Source organism: Rosa chinensis, chromosome 7 (assembly GCF_002994745.2).
Source record: "Rosa chinensis cultivar Old Blush chromosome 7, RchiOBHm-V2, whole genome shotgun sequence".
Classification (NCBI taxonomy): Eukaryota; Viridiplantae; Streptophyta; class Magnoliopsida; order Rosales; family Rosaceae; genus Rosa; species Rosa chinensis.
The window spans coordinates 42,970,757-42,987,872 of NC_037094.1; the positions used below are offsets into that span (position 1 = coordinate 42,970,757).

Genomic DNA, 17,116 nt, shown 5'->3' on the forward strand with positions numbered 1-17,116 from the left:
TGATTCGAAGATATAGCGACTATGGTATGTTATGTAGACCTCCAAGATATTGCAGTCTTATTCATGATGAACACATAGCCAGTTTGGGAATGACCTTTGTGTGGGTCAGAGAGGTACCCAGAATCAGCAAAACCTTCCAAAACACTAATGTGATTTTAGAATGGAGATAGAGGACGCAGGTCAGTGTTGGCAGCGTTTCTAGTATGTGATGGGCCTGAATGCATCATCTCTCTGTAGGGACAGAACAAACTCATATCAATTGTACATCTCAGATGACGAAAGATGTCTTGCGAAGACATATGTTCGTTTCGAGTATAAATGCTCTCGGACTCTCCACATAGCTAGATACAACCTTTTTTCAGAAAACTGACCAGGATAATATTACAGAGGAAGTAGAAGCCCACCCGGTAGAGACAATGCAATGGCTAGTTCAGCACATGATTTTCATTCTATTGTTATATAAATGGCGCATATGTACAGCATCATTATCGCCACCGAAGATAGCAAAGGAGAATTGTACATCGCGGTGCGGAGGTGTTAGCATCCCATACCCTTTTGGGATTGGACCTAAAAGCCATTGTTATTTTGACGAGTGGTACGAATTAGAATGCAACCTTTCTGATCCAGTAGCGAAGCCGTTCTTGAAGGGTCTACAACTGGAGGTGCTGACTATTTTTGTTGAAAACTCCACGCTTCAGGTTACAAGCCCTATCACTTACTTTAGCTGCAAGGGGAAGCAATCTCGGCCAGCGGCAAATCTGACGGGAAGCCCTTTTCAGTACTCTGTTTTTAACAGTTTCGTTGCAGTCAGTTGTGGCTTCCTTGTCTCGGTTCTCTCAGGTTCAAATCATACTCTTGGTGGGTGCACATCGACGTGTGGATCAGATCGAAGCAGAGGCTTGTGTTTCGTTGGCGACAACTGTTGCGAGATTGTGATTTCTACAGATCTTATTGCTAATTTCAGTGCTTTCAGACAAGAACAAGATGAAGTAAGAACAAATGCGACGGATTGCGAGGACTGTGCATTCCTGGTTTACGATAAATGGTTTGATAACAATGTATCAGACTCTGACGGATTAGACTTAACAGCTATAAAGGGTATGGAAGTCGTTCCCGTCGAGTTAGAGTGGAGCTTAAGCTTAGCAAAAAATAACTCATTAATCAAATCATTTGAAGCACTCGACCGCTTCCCAGAAGTGAGGAGGCCGAATGACCCAACACCCTCATGCATAGTTAGTTTCGATGATAGTTCGTTTCGATGGTATCAATGTAGTTGTCCGGCAGGCTTTCAAGGAAATCCCTACCTTCTCCGACCTTGTCAAGGTTTGAAATCCTACTTCTTTTGGCAATTTTTGAGAAAATAACATTAGATTACCCTCTTAATTACAAAATAATTTTGCTCAGTTCAAAGCAACCATTCTTAATTACTTATGTTCAAACCCCCACTCCCACTATGCCGCTCACCAGGCCTAACCTCCTCGTGTGCTAATTGATTAATATGTAAGGTAATTTTGTCTTTTTGTGTCACAAAGTCCAGAGCGTGGAACCAAAAAGGCTAGAATGACTTGTATTTCACTGAAGTCGCAAAATCAAATAATCATCTCAACAAAGTGAAATAGAAAAGTGGAACCCTTGCTTCGTTGGGCTGGGTTTTCCATTTGTTGTGTTGAAATGGGGTGGGCTTGGCTATTTTTGGCCTATCGGAAATTTACTTTTCTTTATTTTATTTTAAATTGGGTCATTACTCCTCTTTTCTATAAGGAGAATATGATTATGTTTATCTTTAATTGAAAGAATAGGTCTCAAAAATTTAGTTGGCTCTACTGTCTTTTATTGTTCTTCGAAGCTTTAGATTTTTATTAGAATAAAAGTGTGTAACTTTAAAATGTGGGTGTATTTGGGTATGCTGGTTCTCATTCTGGTTGAAGAATAGATTATTAGGATACTCTATAAACAACTCTGTATGCCGACGCGTTTTGGTTCTGCTTGTTTAAATATAATATTGATATGATATTTTTCAATAAAAAAAATCAATAAAATATATAAGTTTAAATAACGAGTAACATATTCATTCTTTGCAAAACATTCAAAAACCTGAAATTTGTCTCTATGCATGTATTACTGTTATTTATTTTTATATAGACATAAGAAATACATAGATGGTACTACATATTTTTATAGGTGTATAGTCACCATATGTTTATCTTTCGTTTATTATATTTCAGATATTGATGAATGCAAGGATACTAACCCATGCGTGGGTTCCGATCTTAATACCACTAATATATGGAATATTAGTGATGCGAAATGTCAGAACACTATCGGGGGTCATGCTTGCTACTCAAATAGAACGGGGCAAACCTGCGAATTGTTTGGCGAGAATACCAAAGCTAGGTGCTTTTATACAAGCAGACATCACTCTCAGCTCAAACCTATTCTCTCTGGTAAGCTCTATACGCACTCTCAACTAATTTGCATGTTGGTATCAATTAATCTTACTCCTAGTGAAGATTGTGTGTAATAATTGAAAAAAGAAAAGAAAAAAAGAATAAAATATTTAGGCGGTCTTCGCCTCTTCGGTACCTTGATGTATGTCATATCTTTATTTTTTTATTTTTAATAAGTTAATATTGTGGAAACTTGTTGAACTGGCTATTGGGTTACCCACTTAAATGTTGACATGTGTCATTTTTAAACATAAAATTTACAATATTAACAACACATTCTTTCTTGATATGTAACATTGTTCAGAAACATATGTAATTAACAAATATTGTCAAAAAAAAAATTATACCTAATGGAACTAAAATTACGACTTATGACCACACTTATTGTGGTTGTGGTAATTGAGTGATCAAAGATGTAAATATCATAGTTGGACCACTTTTACCAAATGGAGAACCTCCTTACAATAGGGCTGTCAATTCCGACATAATCTAATAACACGACTCGAAACCTGCACGAAATAAAGCGGGTTAAAAAGCCGGTCGATCGTGGGTCAACCCGCCATGATCCATTTAATAAATGGGTCGGTCATGAGTCAACCCGCCAACACGATGTTAACCCTCATAACCCAATTATACTATACTTCTTCTTGAAATTTTGGACGTTGGGAGTATTTGATTATAGGATTAGACAATTTGAAATATTTTGCTTTATAATGATTAGATTTAATTATTTACGAATTATATACAATTATTTATATTCTTCGTCGTGTGGAGTTTTTAGTGAATTTAATCAATTTATACATTTTTTAGTCAAATGAGTCGCATTGTTAACCCTTAAATTGGTCATTTTGCCTAACATGACACGATCTATTTATTAAAGGGGAAATGCTCATTTACTCAATTTTAGTTTAAAATTTGCCCACTTGCTCCATTAACAGTTTTTTAAACCCATTTACCCAAAACACTCTAAGGGATTATTTCCCCTTTACCCAATTGATTCTTTTTTTTATTCTTTTTATTTATTTTTGGGACTTTTTTGCCCTCTCGTTCTTTCTCACTTAGAGGGAGAAGTCATCCTCCACCTTGCCGGACTTTGGTGACCAGTGGCAGGCGGCCGGTGACCAGAATCCGGCTACCGATATCGGGAATCCGGCGACCGGTGACCTAAATCGGGAATCTGGCTACCGGTCTGGTGTCGGGATTCCGGTGTCTGAATTTATTGCCCCCAGTAATGTTATTATTGCCCTCCAATACTCATATTATTGCCTCCCAAAAATCATATTGTTGCCTCCAATAATCATATTATTTCCATCCAGTGAATTGTATAAACTCCCAAAACCAAAATGAATACACTACAGACACAATTGATCATATTATTGTCCCCCAGTAATCATATTATTGGCCCCCCAATACGCATATTATTGCCTCCTAATAATCATATTATTGCCTCCAATAATCATATTATTTCCGTTCAGTGAATTGTATAAACTCCCAAAACCAAAATGAATACACTACAGACACAATTGATCATATTATTGCTCCCCAGTAATCATATTATTGCCCCCCAATACACATATTATTGCCTCCTAATAATCATATTATTGCCCTCAAGTGAACCAAAATGAATACACTAAAAACACAATTGATCAATTTATATGTTCAATTGTACAAGTTAACTTTTTTTTCCTTCACCATTCTCGGAGTTCACACTATAAAAAAAAAAAAATTGATCTGGGCACCAGATCAGAATGACTGGGGACGAAGAAACTCGATATCGGACCGGCAGATCTTGAAGCTTTGGGCAGACGAGCTCGTCTCCCGTGGCTTCTTCCTCCACCGCACCACCGCCGACCTCAACCTCAACCACCTTACGTCTTCGTGGCCGTCGGGTTCCCCAAGGAAGACCCGGCCAAGATTCGGATCGAGAAACAGATCCGAGTTGTCCCAAAATCGGCATGAAAGGTTTCGTCACCGTCATCGACTCACCGGGCGACGACTTCTGCAGCGAAGTCTTCACCGCCCTGGATCGGATTCTTGTGCTCCAACGCTCCAACGAGGAGGAGGAGGTGTGAGAGAGAGAGAGAGAGTCTGATAGGAGGAGGAGAGAGAATTTTGTAGTTTAATAATTTGATTGGGGGTAAAAATGTCACTTGCGTTTAAATTGGGTAAATGGGGTCAAAAAACTCTTAGTGGAGCAAGTGGGCAGTTTTTAGGTTAAAATTGGGTAAGTGGTCACGGCCCCTTTATTAAATGGGTTAAGCGGGTTGGAAACGGATAACCCGTTTAATAAATAAGTTGGGTTTGGGTTTAAATTTTTGACACGATTATTAAATGGGTTGGGTTTGGGTTTGTCTCTTGCGACACGACAAATACCTTGACCCGACACGAATCCAACTCGACACGATCCATTGACAGCCCTACCTTACAATACCGAGTATTCTTTTGGTCTAATATTAATTTTTCCACATTTACAACAGAAATGTTGTCGGAATTGTAAAATGGTTGATAATCTTATATATCATGTCGTATATGAAGTAATTACTACAAATAGAACACAAATTACCACTTTTACATTAATTCTTGTGAGTTGTGGTAAAATGCGTAGTCATTATAGTAATTAATCATTTCATTAATGATAAAACCATAAAGATACCACTCTAAATTTGTTGTCACACTTATTATATTGCCCACAAACTAGTACTTCAGTTTAAGTGAAGTAATTACTACAAATAGAACAAAAATTACCGTTTTCATATAAATTGTTGTGGATTGTGGTAAAATGCATGGTTATTGAAGTAATTATTTCATTAATTATAAAAACATAAAGATTTACCACTCTGACAACAAATTTGTTGTCACACTTGTTAAACTGTCCATAAACTAATACATTGATTATAGTTAAAGTAATTACTACAAATAAAAAAAAATTATCGCTTTTACATCAATTATTGTAGTTTGTGGTAACGAAAGTAATTACGACTTCGATGATGAAAATTACACTATAATATTCTAATTACACAAGGGAGAACTTCATTATACTAATGAGGACATATGTGTTTTTAGTCAAAATATAATGATTTACCTATATGGTAACACATTGTGGTAATATTTGTAAATTGGTTCAAAAAGTAGTAATATTAACTAGTTGTACACAAAGTAGTTACTACATCTAAAACAAAGATTATATATTTTTACACTAATTGTTGTGGTTGTCGTAAAATGTATATAAAGAGAATTATTTTTGGTAAAGGAAAACTACTAATGGTATGATTAATTAGTAATAAAGACTACTTAACTAATAGTATTCAATGAGCCTAGTTAGAAGATTTTTTTTTTATTTAAAAGAAAAAATGTAATTTTCAATTGATAATCAAACATTAATTGACTAATCATATATATATATATTTTTTTTGAGTAAATGAATATTTCATTGATAATCACATGCCAGAACGGCACTTACAAATTTCCAAGAAAATAGGGAATCATGCACCATTCGCTTAAGACATTGAAGCTCACTTAAACAAGGAGCCTAATAAACTACAATATTTCCTACAAAGAGATAATTTTTTGAGAAAACTTTCTTTGCCAATGCGCTCAATTATGGTGCTCCAGAAGCTTCCATTATCAAGATGTAAAAGAAACATCATAATTGCAGACTAAAAAACCACCTAAACTTAGTTATTTGGAATAATCCTCTGGGATCCCAAATACGAAACCCTAGAGCACCAGAGGCCATCAATTGGGTCCAAACCTGGGCAAAAAACCCCGTATCTTTCCCAATTGTTTTGGACACCCAAAACACTCCAAACAGTGTGGACCCCTAGACTACTTTGGGCAACCAGCCTGTTTTGGGCTTCCAGTTCGAATTGGGCACCCATCCATGAGAGAGCAATCCCTCATACTCAACCACCGCAATCTCAGCTTTCATCAAGACCACCGCCGCTCCCTTCAGACTGTCTGCAACCACCGCCGTTGCGGTCAAGGTCTTGCCCATAGCACCACCATCAGATCGGGATTCGATCTTTGCAGATCGAAATTTGGGCCCGGGAACCCCTCTGTTGCCACGATCGATTCATCAACTTTGCACAGCTAGCAGATCAAACTGCTGCTGTCAGCCACCATACAGGGTCGGTGGCCACTGACCATGTAAATGCAAGTCCCGTCCACTTGGCCTTCAAGTCACTCCACACAATTCCGGCCAGACCTCCTTGCCCAGATCTCCATAGTGATGATGCACATCACCGGCCTTGAGCCGTGCTCTATTTGGTCGAATTTGACCAGAATCTCGACTGCGAACCTCTCTAGTTAATGTTCTCCAATGGAAGAGTCCGACGGTGGCAAAACCATCCTTCTTCCCAACAGCTGGTTGCGAGCTGGTCAAAATAGATTGGCGTTGAGTCACCGCAAGGAGGCAGCGAGAGGCGGAGAAGATTCCGCTTACTGGTGGCTCCAACTGGCGTTGCTTAGATCCCTAGCCATGGCCGCTAGGGTTCGCTAGAGTTTGGATAAGGTTGCGGCTAGGGTTCATAGATTCTATTTAGGGTTCAAGTCTATGATTCAAAATTCAACTAATCATATAATTAATTAGTAATAAAGACCATTTAACTAATAGTTTGAAGGGGCTAAGGGTAAATCGGTTAACAAATTTTAAATATTTTGGACCATTGCATATATTACTAAGGATTAATTTCAGTTTACCCCCCTGAGGTTTAGGGGTGTCATCATTTCACCCCCTGTACTTTCAATTTTGAATTTTTACCCCCTAAACTTTCCAATTTCAATCAACCGTGTCCAATTTCTACTATTCCGTCCAAATTGGACATTAAGTTTAACTTTTGAGGGCTAAAATGGTCATTTCAACATAAAAAATTTAAAAAAAATTAAAAATTAAAAAAATAATTTATATTTTTTTTTATATTTTTTTTTTCCTTCTGTTTCTTCATTTTTTTAAAATTTTTAATTTATTTATTTATTTTGTCTTCAACCTATACGCCACAAGTTATAATAGGTTTATAAAAATAAAAATAAATACTCTACGTGGTTGAAAGCCGCTCGCTGGTCTATGATATTTGTGATATATCTCTGATAAAGTGAAGAATTTTAGGATATATCCCCAATAAAGTGAAGAAATAATTTTACACTTTATCTGTAAATAAATATCTGTATATCCCAAATAAAGTGAAGAAATATCTGTGTAAAATCATTTTTGGTCTACGATATTTGTGATATATCTCCAATAAATTGAAGAATTTTATGATATATCCCCAATAAAGTGAAGAAATATCTGTAAAAAATGATTTTACACTTTATCTATAAATATCTGTATATCCCCAATAAAGTGAAGAAATATCTGTGTAAAATCATTTTTTACAGATATTTATTTACAGATAAAGTGTAAAATTATTTTTTACAGATATTTCTTCACTTTATTGGGGATATATCCTAAATTCTTCACTTTATCGGAGATATGTCACAAATATCGTAGACCAGCGAGCGGCTTTCAACTACCTAGAGTATTTTTTTGTTTTCATAAACCTATTATAACTTGTGGTGTATAGGTTGAAGACAAAATAAAATAAATAAATAATAAATGAATAAATAAAACGAAGAAACAGAAAGGAGAAAAAAAAAACGAAGAAACAAAAAAAAAAAAAAAAAGCCAAGAAACCGAAAAAAAAAACTAAAAAACAGAAAAAAATTAAAAATGTATTTTTTTAAATTTTTTTATGTTGAAATGACCATTTTAGCCCTCAAAAGTCAAACTTAACGTCCAATTTGGACGGAATAGAAATTGGACACGGTTGATTGAAATTGGAAAGTTTAGGGGGTAAAAATTCAAAATTGAAAGTACAGGGGGTGAAATGATGACACCCTCAAACCTCAGGGGGTAAACTGAAATTAATCCTATTACTAATCTAATAGTCCAAAATATTCAACAAAGTGAGTGTATGCCAAACACCTAGGTACTTAAGAAAATTCGTGAAATTAGCACTTCTTTTTTTGCAAACCACATCCCTTCTATTCTGTTATGCACATGTTTGTTGTGTAAAGCACTCACCAAAAGAATGTGGAAAGCTGAGTGGTTTATCAAAAGAATACGGTATAGTTTGCCAAAAAGGAGGATGTCAATCTCACTAAAATTGCATATAGTATGTATTAGTATTCTTTCTGCGTCTTATTTGTAAAGACAACAATAGCAGTAGATGTATTTTTGGATCAAAACAGATTATACTCATAAAGTATTATCCATCTCTTCACCAAACTACTTCATAATTGTCCAAATAATAGATACTAGCCTCATAGAATTGCAATGCATGTGTGGTTGGTGAAGATCCTTTTGTCACTCACTTCTTTACATTTATTTTTTTGTTTTTTATTTTACTAAATAACTATTTAAATTATTTCATTGTGATTTTTATTTTCTAGACTAAAATAATTTTTACACAATTTATATTTTGATGAAGCCTGACCACTTCGTTTTATAGTATACTAGCCTCATACCTATGCAAGGCACGTGGTATTGTTGAAAAAAAAATGTAAATGTTCTTGCACAATCATCTAAATTTTTACTTCTTCAATTTATTATATTGATGTTTTTGGCTTTTTAGTTTTACCATAGTAACCTTTATAGATGTTTTTTATGGGATCCTTTTTTATGTTATTTTTTTACTTATTTTAAAATGCATAATAGGCAACTCAAATTTTGATGAAGCTTTTGCCACTATAATTTTTGCTTTGGCTTCATAGTATAGATATGAGTGTTTCTATTGAGACCACCAAATATGCTCACTTGACCTCATTCTATTAAGAATTATTAAATAACGTATACAACCTACTATAAAATTACTTTTAATGACAATAATTACACGAAAAAGATTCTTGCTAGACTTTCCAATTCAATAATATTATATTGCATTCTTTATTATTTTTCTTATCTATTTTCATTTTCTAGTTACTACATACTCATTAAAGCATTTATATATAATTAATAAGAATTAAAACTATGATTATGATCATGTGACATAAAAATGTATGATATACATGTTGAACGCATATTGGTGAGGGAAAACAAAATAAATCATATTATGACTTGAATCCAAATCTATCCATTTTTATTTTTTTTTGAAATGGAGCTGGTGTGGCTGCCCTCAAGCCTTGATTAATGAAATTGCATAATACATGGGGGGGACGTAGAGCCTGAACCCCATATTACAATAAGCATAAAGAGAACATCCTGAAATAATACTAGGATTCTCCATAAAATCTAGGTATTCTAACAAGCACCAATTAGCAAAGAGTGCATGAATGACTACTCTATTTGCTTTGACATAGCGGTGAGATACCGGAAAGATAACTCTATAACGAAGAAGCATCATTACAAATAGCACAACTTTCCCACTATATTGCCGCAGCATGAAAATAAATCCGGCGACACTCAATTTCATCCTGCCACTAGGAGGTTGCGTCCATTTGATCAAACAAACAGTTCGCCGCCTCGCTAGGCCAGACAAGGCACACAGAGTGTGCATTCCTGGACAACGCCCATTTCTCACTACCAAAAAACAGTGGGGACTTATTTCAGGCATGTAGCCACATTTAAATAGTAACAATAGAAAATAATAAAACATAAAACAAAAGGAAGTTGGGCCCAGAGCCCTAGCCCAGGCCCAACCCCTGCTCAGCCCAGTCCAAAAGTACAAGCTGCTGCGGTCACCTCGCCACAGTCCCGCAAGTTGGAACCAGTCCGTCCAACCACTGGCATCCAAACCACCGGCTTGAGCAAAACCAGACTGTCCCATCCTCTCTCCGCCCTCCCCAAAACGCCAGCGTGCATCACTGCTATCCCTAACTACCCCTCTCCAAACGACACAAACCAGATCGAAAAACTCCGATCCGATCTGGGCCGCTTAAAAGCCTTCCTCGCACCACCAAGTGATGTCACCTCCGGCAGTCTGCCTCCCTCACCTTGTGAGATCGATCCTAGCCTTACCCAAAAGCCACTGAACTAGCTCTGGACTTCCCCGGCGATACCTCCTTGCGCTTTGGGTGACGAAGCCGCCATAGAGCCTCCACTTTGACTGAGATTATTCCATTGACCAATATTGCTGGACACTAGGTCCAATCAACCCCGTCCGATGACGCCGCCACGAGGGCGAGCCGCCGGAGGGATCACTCTCTCACTGGTTGTGCTTTCGGCTCTCTAGAGTCTTTTATTTGTTTTTGTTCTTTGCTCCACTTAGTTTAGAAGAATCATGGAAATTTTTTCCCTTTACATCACTCACTTGAATCCAAATCTATCCATTTTATTTGCAAAAATAAAAAATTAGCTATCAATTAAAAAATTAAACAAATATTTAAATATTAATGATGAGGTACAGAAAATAGAGAAAATAAAATAAACATTAAGAAAAAATGATAATCTTCATTTTTTTAAACACAGCTCAAACAGTATTAAAAAAAAAAATTTAAAACCGCTGAATTTTTTTTTTGAATGAATATCATATCGATATATTAATAACTCAAGCTAGAAAAGGCTATTACATATCCTCCCTCTACCATCAAGGGGTAGATAAAGAGTTTGTGGTAGTAGCACAGTGATACATAGATTAGGTCCAATCATTTAACGATTCCATGCTCATAAAGGGAGCCTGTAGACTATTAACTACTACATAGTAAATAGGCAGAGTAAACTAGACTCGATGACGCTCACTAAAAAATAGAAGCATAGCTCCCTAGCTAACAAAGTAGGGACTTATTGTAACAAAAATGACTAAACTAAAACAGCAACTAGCCTAGCCCAATGGGAACCCATAAAGAGAGTCCACGCCCAAACTTTAACAAATGTGGCCCAAGCCCCAGGCCCAGTCACGTCTCCTCCGAATGAGTCATAGCATGCCAGCAGCACAACCCCGCTAGGGCGCTGCCGCCAACCAGTACTCATGCCTCCACCACCAAAGCCCAGACGCCGTCGACGATCCAAAAGTCACCAACGTAAGAAAACATCAGAATATCCGAACCCAAATTGTTGACTAGAAATTAATTTTTGAAACTCAATATCTCGTGTTTGATTTTTTTTTTATTATTGAAAAAAGAGATTATGTTGTCTCATTAAAGAATGGATATGTAATTAAGATTTATAAAGTAATTAAATCATTGAAATGACTAAGTTTTTTATTTTAAAGATAATAGTTTGTTTGCAAATATATGAGTGAGGGTATTTGAGGAACTTTAGTGAGGTTTAGTGAGTAAATTTAGTATTTGAAAATTTAATAGGAGGTGTAAAAAGCATAGGAGGTCAAGTGAGTAAATTTGGAGGTTCCAATAGAAATATTATATATATATATATATATACAGATCCTATCCAGAGCGAGGCCTCGCTATGAAATTAAAGTGCAAAGTTAGAGTTTATGGTCACTTTTCGGTCGTATATCCATATCCCGACAGTACAATTTTTAGGTATTAATATATAGATCATCTCTGCAAAATTTCAGCCAAATTGATGATCTTTAAGGTATCTAACTCGCTTAAACAAAGGGAAGAACTGAATCTATCCAACCTGAACCGTACTAGTTTTACGGCAGTTATCAATGCCTTGACTACCATCAATTTGGCTGAAATTTTGCAGAGATGATCTATACATTAATACCTAAAAACTGAACGGTTGAGATGTGAATATACGACCGAAAAGTGACTCTAAACTCTAACCTCGCACTTTAATTTTAGAGCGAGGCTCGCTCTAGAAAGGATCTGTGTGTGTGTGTGTGTGTGTGTGTGTGTGTATATATATATATACAGAGAGAGAGAGAGAGAGAGAGAGGTTTTAGAGATGACCTCCTTACATTTGAAATTTGAGGATGTTTATATATATTTTTAACATGTAGTTTAACAATCTAAATCAATTATTCTCTAGTTACATATAAACATATGAATCATACAAAAAATTAATCAAAATGATGCTTTAAACAAAATTATCAAAAATAAATTATTCAAAAAAGAGTCAATTGACACAAACGAAGCGTGTATTAAGAAACTACATAGTATAAATTAAGCAAGCAGGCCATACGATTAAATGTTTCTAATGCCAACAATGCGCTCACTGTTATAAATGGAGGCGATGGATTGGTGTCAAAAGGTTTCACCAAAATTTGGTTTTTCTATAATGCGCATTTAAATTTTTTTTTTGAAATAGAAGTTGATTGCATTAGATCAATAGCCAATAGGCTAGAGTCTACCATAACTTACATAAGCAAAACTCGGTAAGAAAATCCGAACTAAACTATCTAAGCTAGAGCAGATCATTAACATCTCTGGGACGCTTACATTTAAGCGAGCCTATACAAGAATGAAAAAACCTCACCTCCTACGGAAAAGAAATCATTCAACTAGTCCCTACTTGCCAATCACGCAATTGTGGTACAAGCAAGATACTAGAAACGTCATGGAAGACTCATAGAAGTTAGTCCAACCTCACACAAGCTCAATACCCAAATTCATTAGGGCCCAGATTTCCTTAATTTGAGCCCAAGCCTGTAGGCGCAAACCCAAATCAAGTCTTGCTTAGCAGGATCACTCCGTTGCCCCATCAGCCCAAATTTGAGCCCAGGCTCAAACCCAAGCAGAAAGCGCAAAAGAAGCACGCTGCTCCTTTGCCTCCACGGCTGTCAAGACCACCAGTGGCATCCCCTTCGACCACCACTCCGACGGCCGGCTTTTCCAAACCTCAGCCAACAGAAGAGTCGCCTCCACCGTCTGCACCGCCGCCGTCCCGTCTGGCGGCCTTCCCTGTCCACAGATCATGTCCAACAGGCACTGAAGCACCCCTGCAAACTGCACCAACAAGTGATGCAACCGGAGACAACAGCGACGATCTTCAAATCAGAGTCCCTTAGCCCAGAGATCGATCTCTCACGTCAAGACGCCGAGAAAGAAAGCCGAAACTGTCGGCCCAAACCAACGCGACCGTCGACTCTCTTAATCTCCGGTGTCCAGACACATGCACTAAAAACCCAATAAAAATGAAATTGAACGAAACCCAGATCATATAAATCCAAGAAAAATTGACTAAAGCCAACACTCCCAAGACGTGTGTCGCCCTATGCCTCGCCCTGACAAGAAGTCTCGCCGGTGTTAGATCTCAGCCGGCCACCGAAGAGGGTTCGCCGCCGCTCTGTTCAAACCCTAGGTCGGGTTTGCTTGTATTCAACAGTTTCTCTCTATAGGTTGATTATGCCTCACTTTCACACTTATAATGTGCATTTAAATTGTTAAACAATACCATCAAATAAACTTTAAAAAAAAAATAATAATAATAATAAAAAAGGCAAACCATCACAGTTTTTTAACTTGATATTTTGTAAGGATAAAATTGTCAAATAATATCATCATATCAAAAACACACACACACACGCACACAAAATGCTATTCCTAAAAAACTACCCACTAAACCATGATATGCACTCTCTAGATAATTTCATCCTCTCAATATTTTCCTAATTAAGAAAAAAAATATATACATAAAGCTTACGTGCCTAGCGTGGGCATGGCATGAGACTAGTTATAATTATTATGTGATCTAATAGTTACCATGGTCAAATAGGAAATAAAAATAAAATAAAAAGTTTGGTGGTTTACAAAGATAACAAATACTAAAAGGTAAGAGAAAAGGAAAATTATCTTTGGAGCAGCTTACAAAATGACTGCAGCTAGTCTTCGTCTTTGACGGTTTGAAAAAAAATAAAAATAAAAAAGTTAAGCAAAAACTCAAACAAATCAATTAGAAAAAAATAGAATAAAAACAAAAAAGAGGCTAGTTATATTAATTGGGTAAAGCTATGGCATGTTAACATTTCTCATACATCAACTATTTTTATCACTTTAAGGACTCATGTTACCACTTTGAGGACTAATATTACTATTTTGAGGACTCATATATATGGTAAACTAAGAAAATTTACCACTTTAAGGACTTATGTTACCACTTTGAGGACTAATATTACTATTTTGAGGACTCATGTGGTAACTAAGAAAATTTACCACTTTAAGGACTCATGTTACCCCTTTGAAGACTAATATTACTATTTTGATGACTCATTTTACCACTTTTAAGGTAATTGTATGCATGTCATACGTTAACACATTGTAGAATTTTCCATATTAATTACAGCAATGTATCGTCTTATGCAAATTAACTGCGATCTCACTATTATGCAAATGGACGTTAAATATGCAGGTCTTGGTGCTAGTATTGGATTATTGGTATTTCTTAGTGCTGCATGGTTGGTATACAAAGTTGCAAAGAAATGGAAGAGCACTAAACGTAAGGAGATGTTTTATAAACAAAATGGTGGTTTATTGTTAGAACAACAATTATCATCAAGTGAAATTAATGTCGAGAGAATCAAAGTATTCAAATCCAAGGAGTTACAGAGTTCTACAGACAATTTCAATGTTGATAGAATTATTGGCCAAGGGGGACAAGGTACTGTATATAAAGGCATGTTGACGGATGGAAGAATTGTGGCTGTTAAAAAATCCAAAATGATAGATAATGCAAATCTTTCAGAATTCATCAATGAGGTTGTCATTCTTTCCCAAATCAACCATAGAAACATCGTTCAACTCTTGGGTTGTTGTTTGGAGACGGAAGTTCCTCTTTTGGTATATGAATTTATCCCTAATGGAAACTTGTTTCAGTATATTCATGGGCAGACCAAAGAGTTTCCACTTACATGGGAGATTCGTTTACGAATTGCTACAGAAATTGCAGGAGCTCTTTCCTACTTACATACATCAGCTTCGTTTCCCATTTATCACAGAGACATCAAGTCCACGAACATACTCTTAGATGACAAATACAGAGCAAAAATTGCAGACTTTGGAACTTCAAGATTAGTTGCCATTGACCAAACTCACCTGACCACAAATGTACATGGCACATTTGGTTATTTGGATCCTGAGTACTACCAATCCAGCCAATTTACTGAGAAAAGTGATGTCTACAGCTTTGGAGTGGTGCTTGTTGAGCTCTTGACCGGAAAAAAACCAATAACAAGGTCAGCCGAAGACGAAATGTACAAAAGTCTTGCCACATATTTTATTATTTCACTGCAGGAAGACTCTCTATTTGACATTCTTGATGCTCGCGTTGTGAATGAAGGCTCTAAAGATGGTATTATGGTAGTCGCTACTCTTGCAAAACGATGTTTAAATCTGAATGGAAGAAAGCGCCCCACGATGAGAGAGATCACAGCAGAGTTGGAGGCCGTCCAATTATCGGAGAAACTTGCCAACGCTCATCAACAAAGTTGTGAAAGGTTTGAATTTGGCCAAGATTATCGAATCGAGCAGGGGGATGACGTTGTTTCTAGTTCAACAATGTCAACTTGGGAAGGTGCTCCACCTCCATCATCAGTTGAACTTCCACTACTGTAAAATAAGTTCAATTTGCTACTTTTGACAGTTTTATGTTGTTTTTGACTAAACTATTCTTGTGTTGTGTATGCTACATACTATGCTATAAGTCATCAATCCTATTCTTGTTTAGTTACTTAAACGTACTCAAAGTTTTTCCAATTGGATTGCTTTACTGATAAAAGGATTGTGCATAGTTTCGGCAAATGTATATCTCAATATGGGATATGTAGTTATCTATGTATTTTTCTAACCTACATATAGTTTACGGTCATATTTAATGTTATGAACCTTTAGTTTAAGAAAAAAAAATTGTTCTCTTTTTTATTTCACTTCAAATCTGAACTTCATTTATTGAATCATCTCTTTCTCCTGAGTCTGTTTTCTGTGCCTAGCAAATCACAAATCAAAATATTGTTGTCTACCTTCTGCAGAAAAAAAAAAAAAAAAAAAATTGAAAGTGGCCCAGCCGACGTCGTGCCAAACACCAAGAACAACCTGAAATTGTAGAACAAAAAGCAGGACAAAAAGGTCCTTTCGTCCCCTTCCATTGCCGAAAGACAGATATGCCCACCCAACATGGTATGAGACACGAAGACAAACTTGCAATTAGAAGAGAAAATTAAGGGCAGAAGAGCCATTTCTCCTTCCGAGTGAACGTTAGCTCAGCTGTAGATATATGTATAATATAAAATGTATCATTCACTATGCCAGAAAAGCAATCAGACTACAGAGGAGATTTGTCGTCTGATCAAAAAAATTTCTGTTGTCTAGTACGGTGCCGTTTCTTAGGGTTATCAGACGACAGAAATTTTTTTGGTCTTCTGTCGTCTGATGAAATCAAGACATGAGCTAATTGTTTGTACTAGTGAATTCAAATGACAGATAAATGTCATGTGCATTCAGTTTAGATTACATTTATCTATCGTCTTTAGTAGCCTACAATAACATTTATCTGTTGTTTCAGTGCACAAGTAACAACATATTTTTTCTTGTTTATGTTGTTCTTAGATATGTCCAACAACATATTTGGATTTCATTTTGTCGTTGTTTTTCATTTCAGATGACAATTTTCTGTTGTTTGAGCGCACAATTAACAACATATTTTTCCTTGTTTCTGTTGTTCTTAGATATGTCCAACAACATATTTAAATTCCATTTTGTCGTTGCTTTTTATTTCAGATGATAATTTTCTATTGTTTGAGTGCACAAGTAACAACATTTTTTCTTGTTTTTGTTGTTCTTAGATATGTCCAACA

The 17,116-nt window shown here is 36.2% G+C and overlaps 1 protein-coding gene across 1 annotated transcript; it reads left to right on the forward strand.

The window, feature by feature from the left end:
* The first annotated feature begins 160 nt into the window (after positions 1–160).
* Positions 161–15,878, forward strand: LOC112179935 (wall-associated receptor kinase-like 1). Its single transcript, XM_024318426.2, has 4 exons — positions 161–179; positions 481–1,323; positions 2,226–2,444; positions 14,677–15,878. The coding sequence occupies exons 1-4, from the start codon at positions 161–163 to the stop codon at positions 15,876–15,878; spliced, it is 2,283 nt and encodes a 760-aa protein (XP_024174194.2).
* The last annotated feature ends 1,238 nt before the right edge of the window (positions 15,879–17,116 follow it).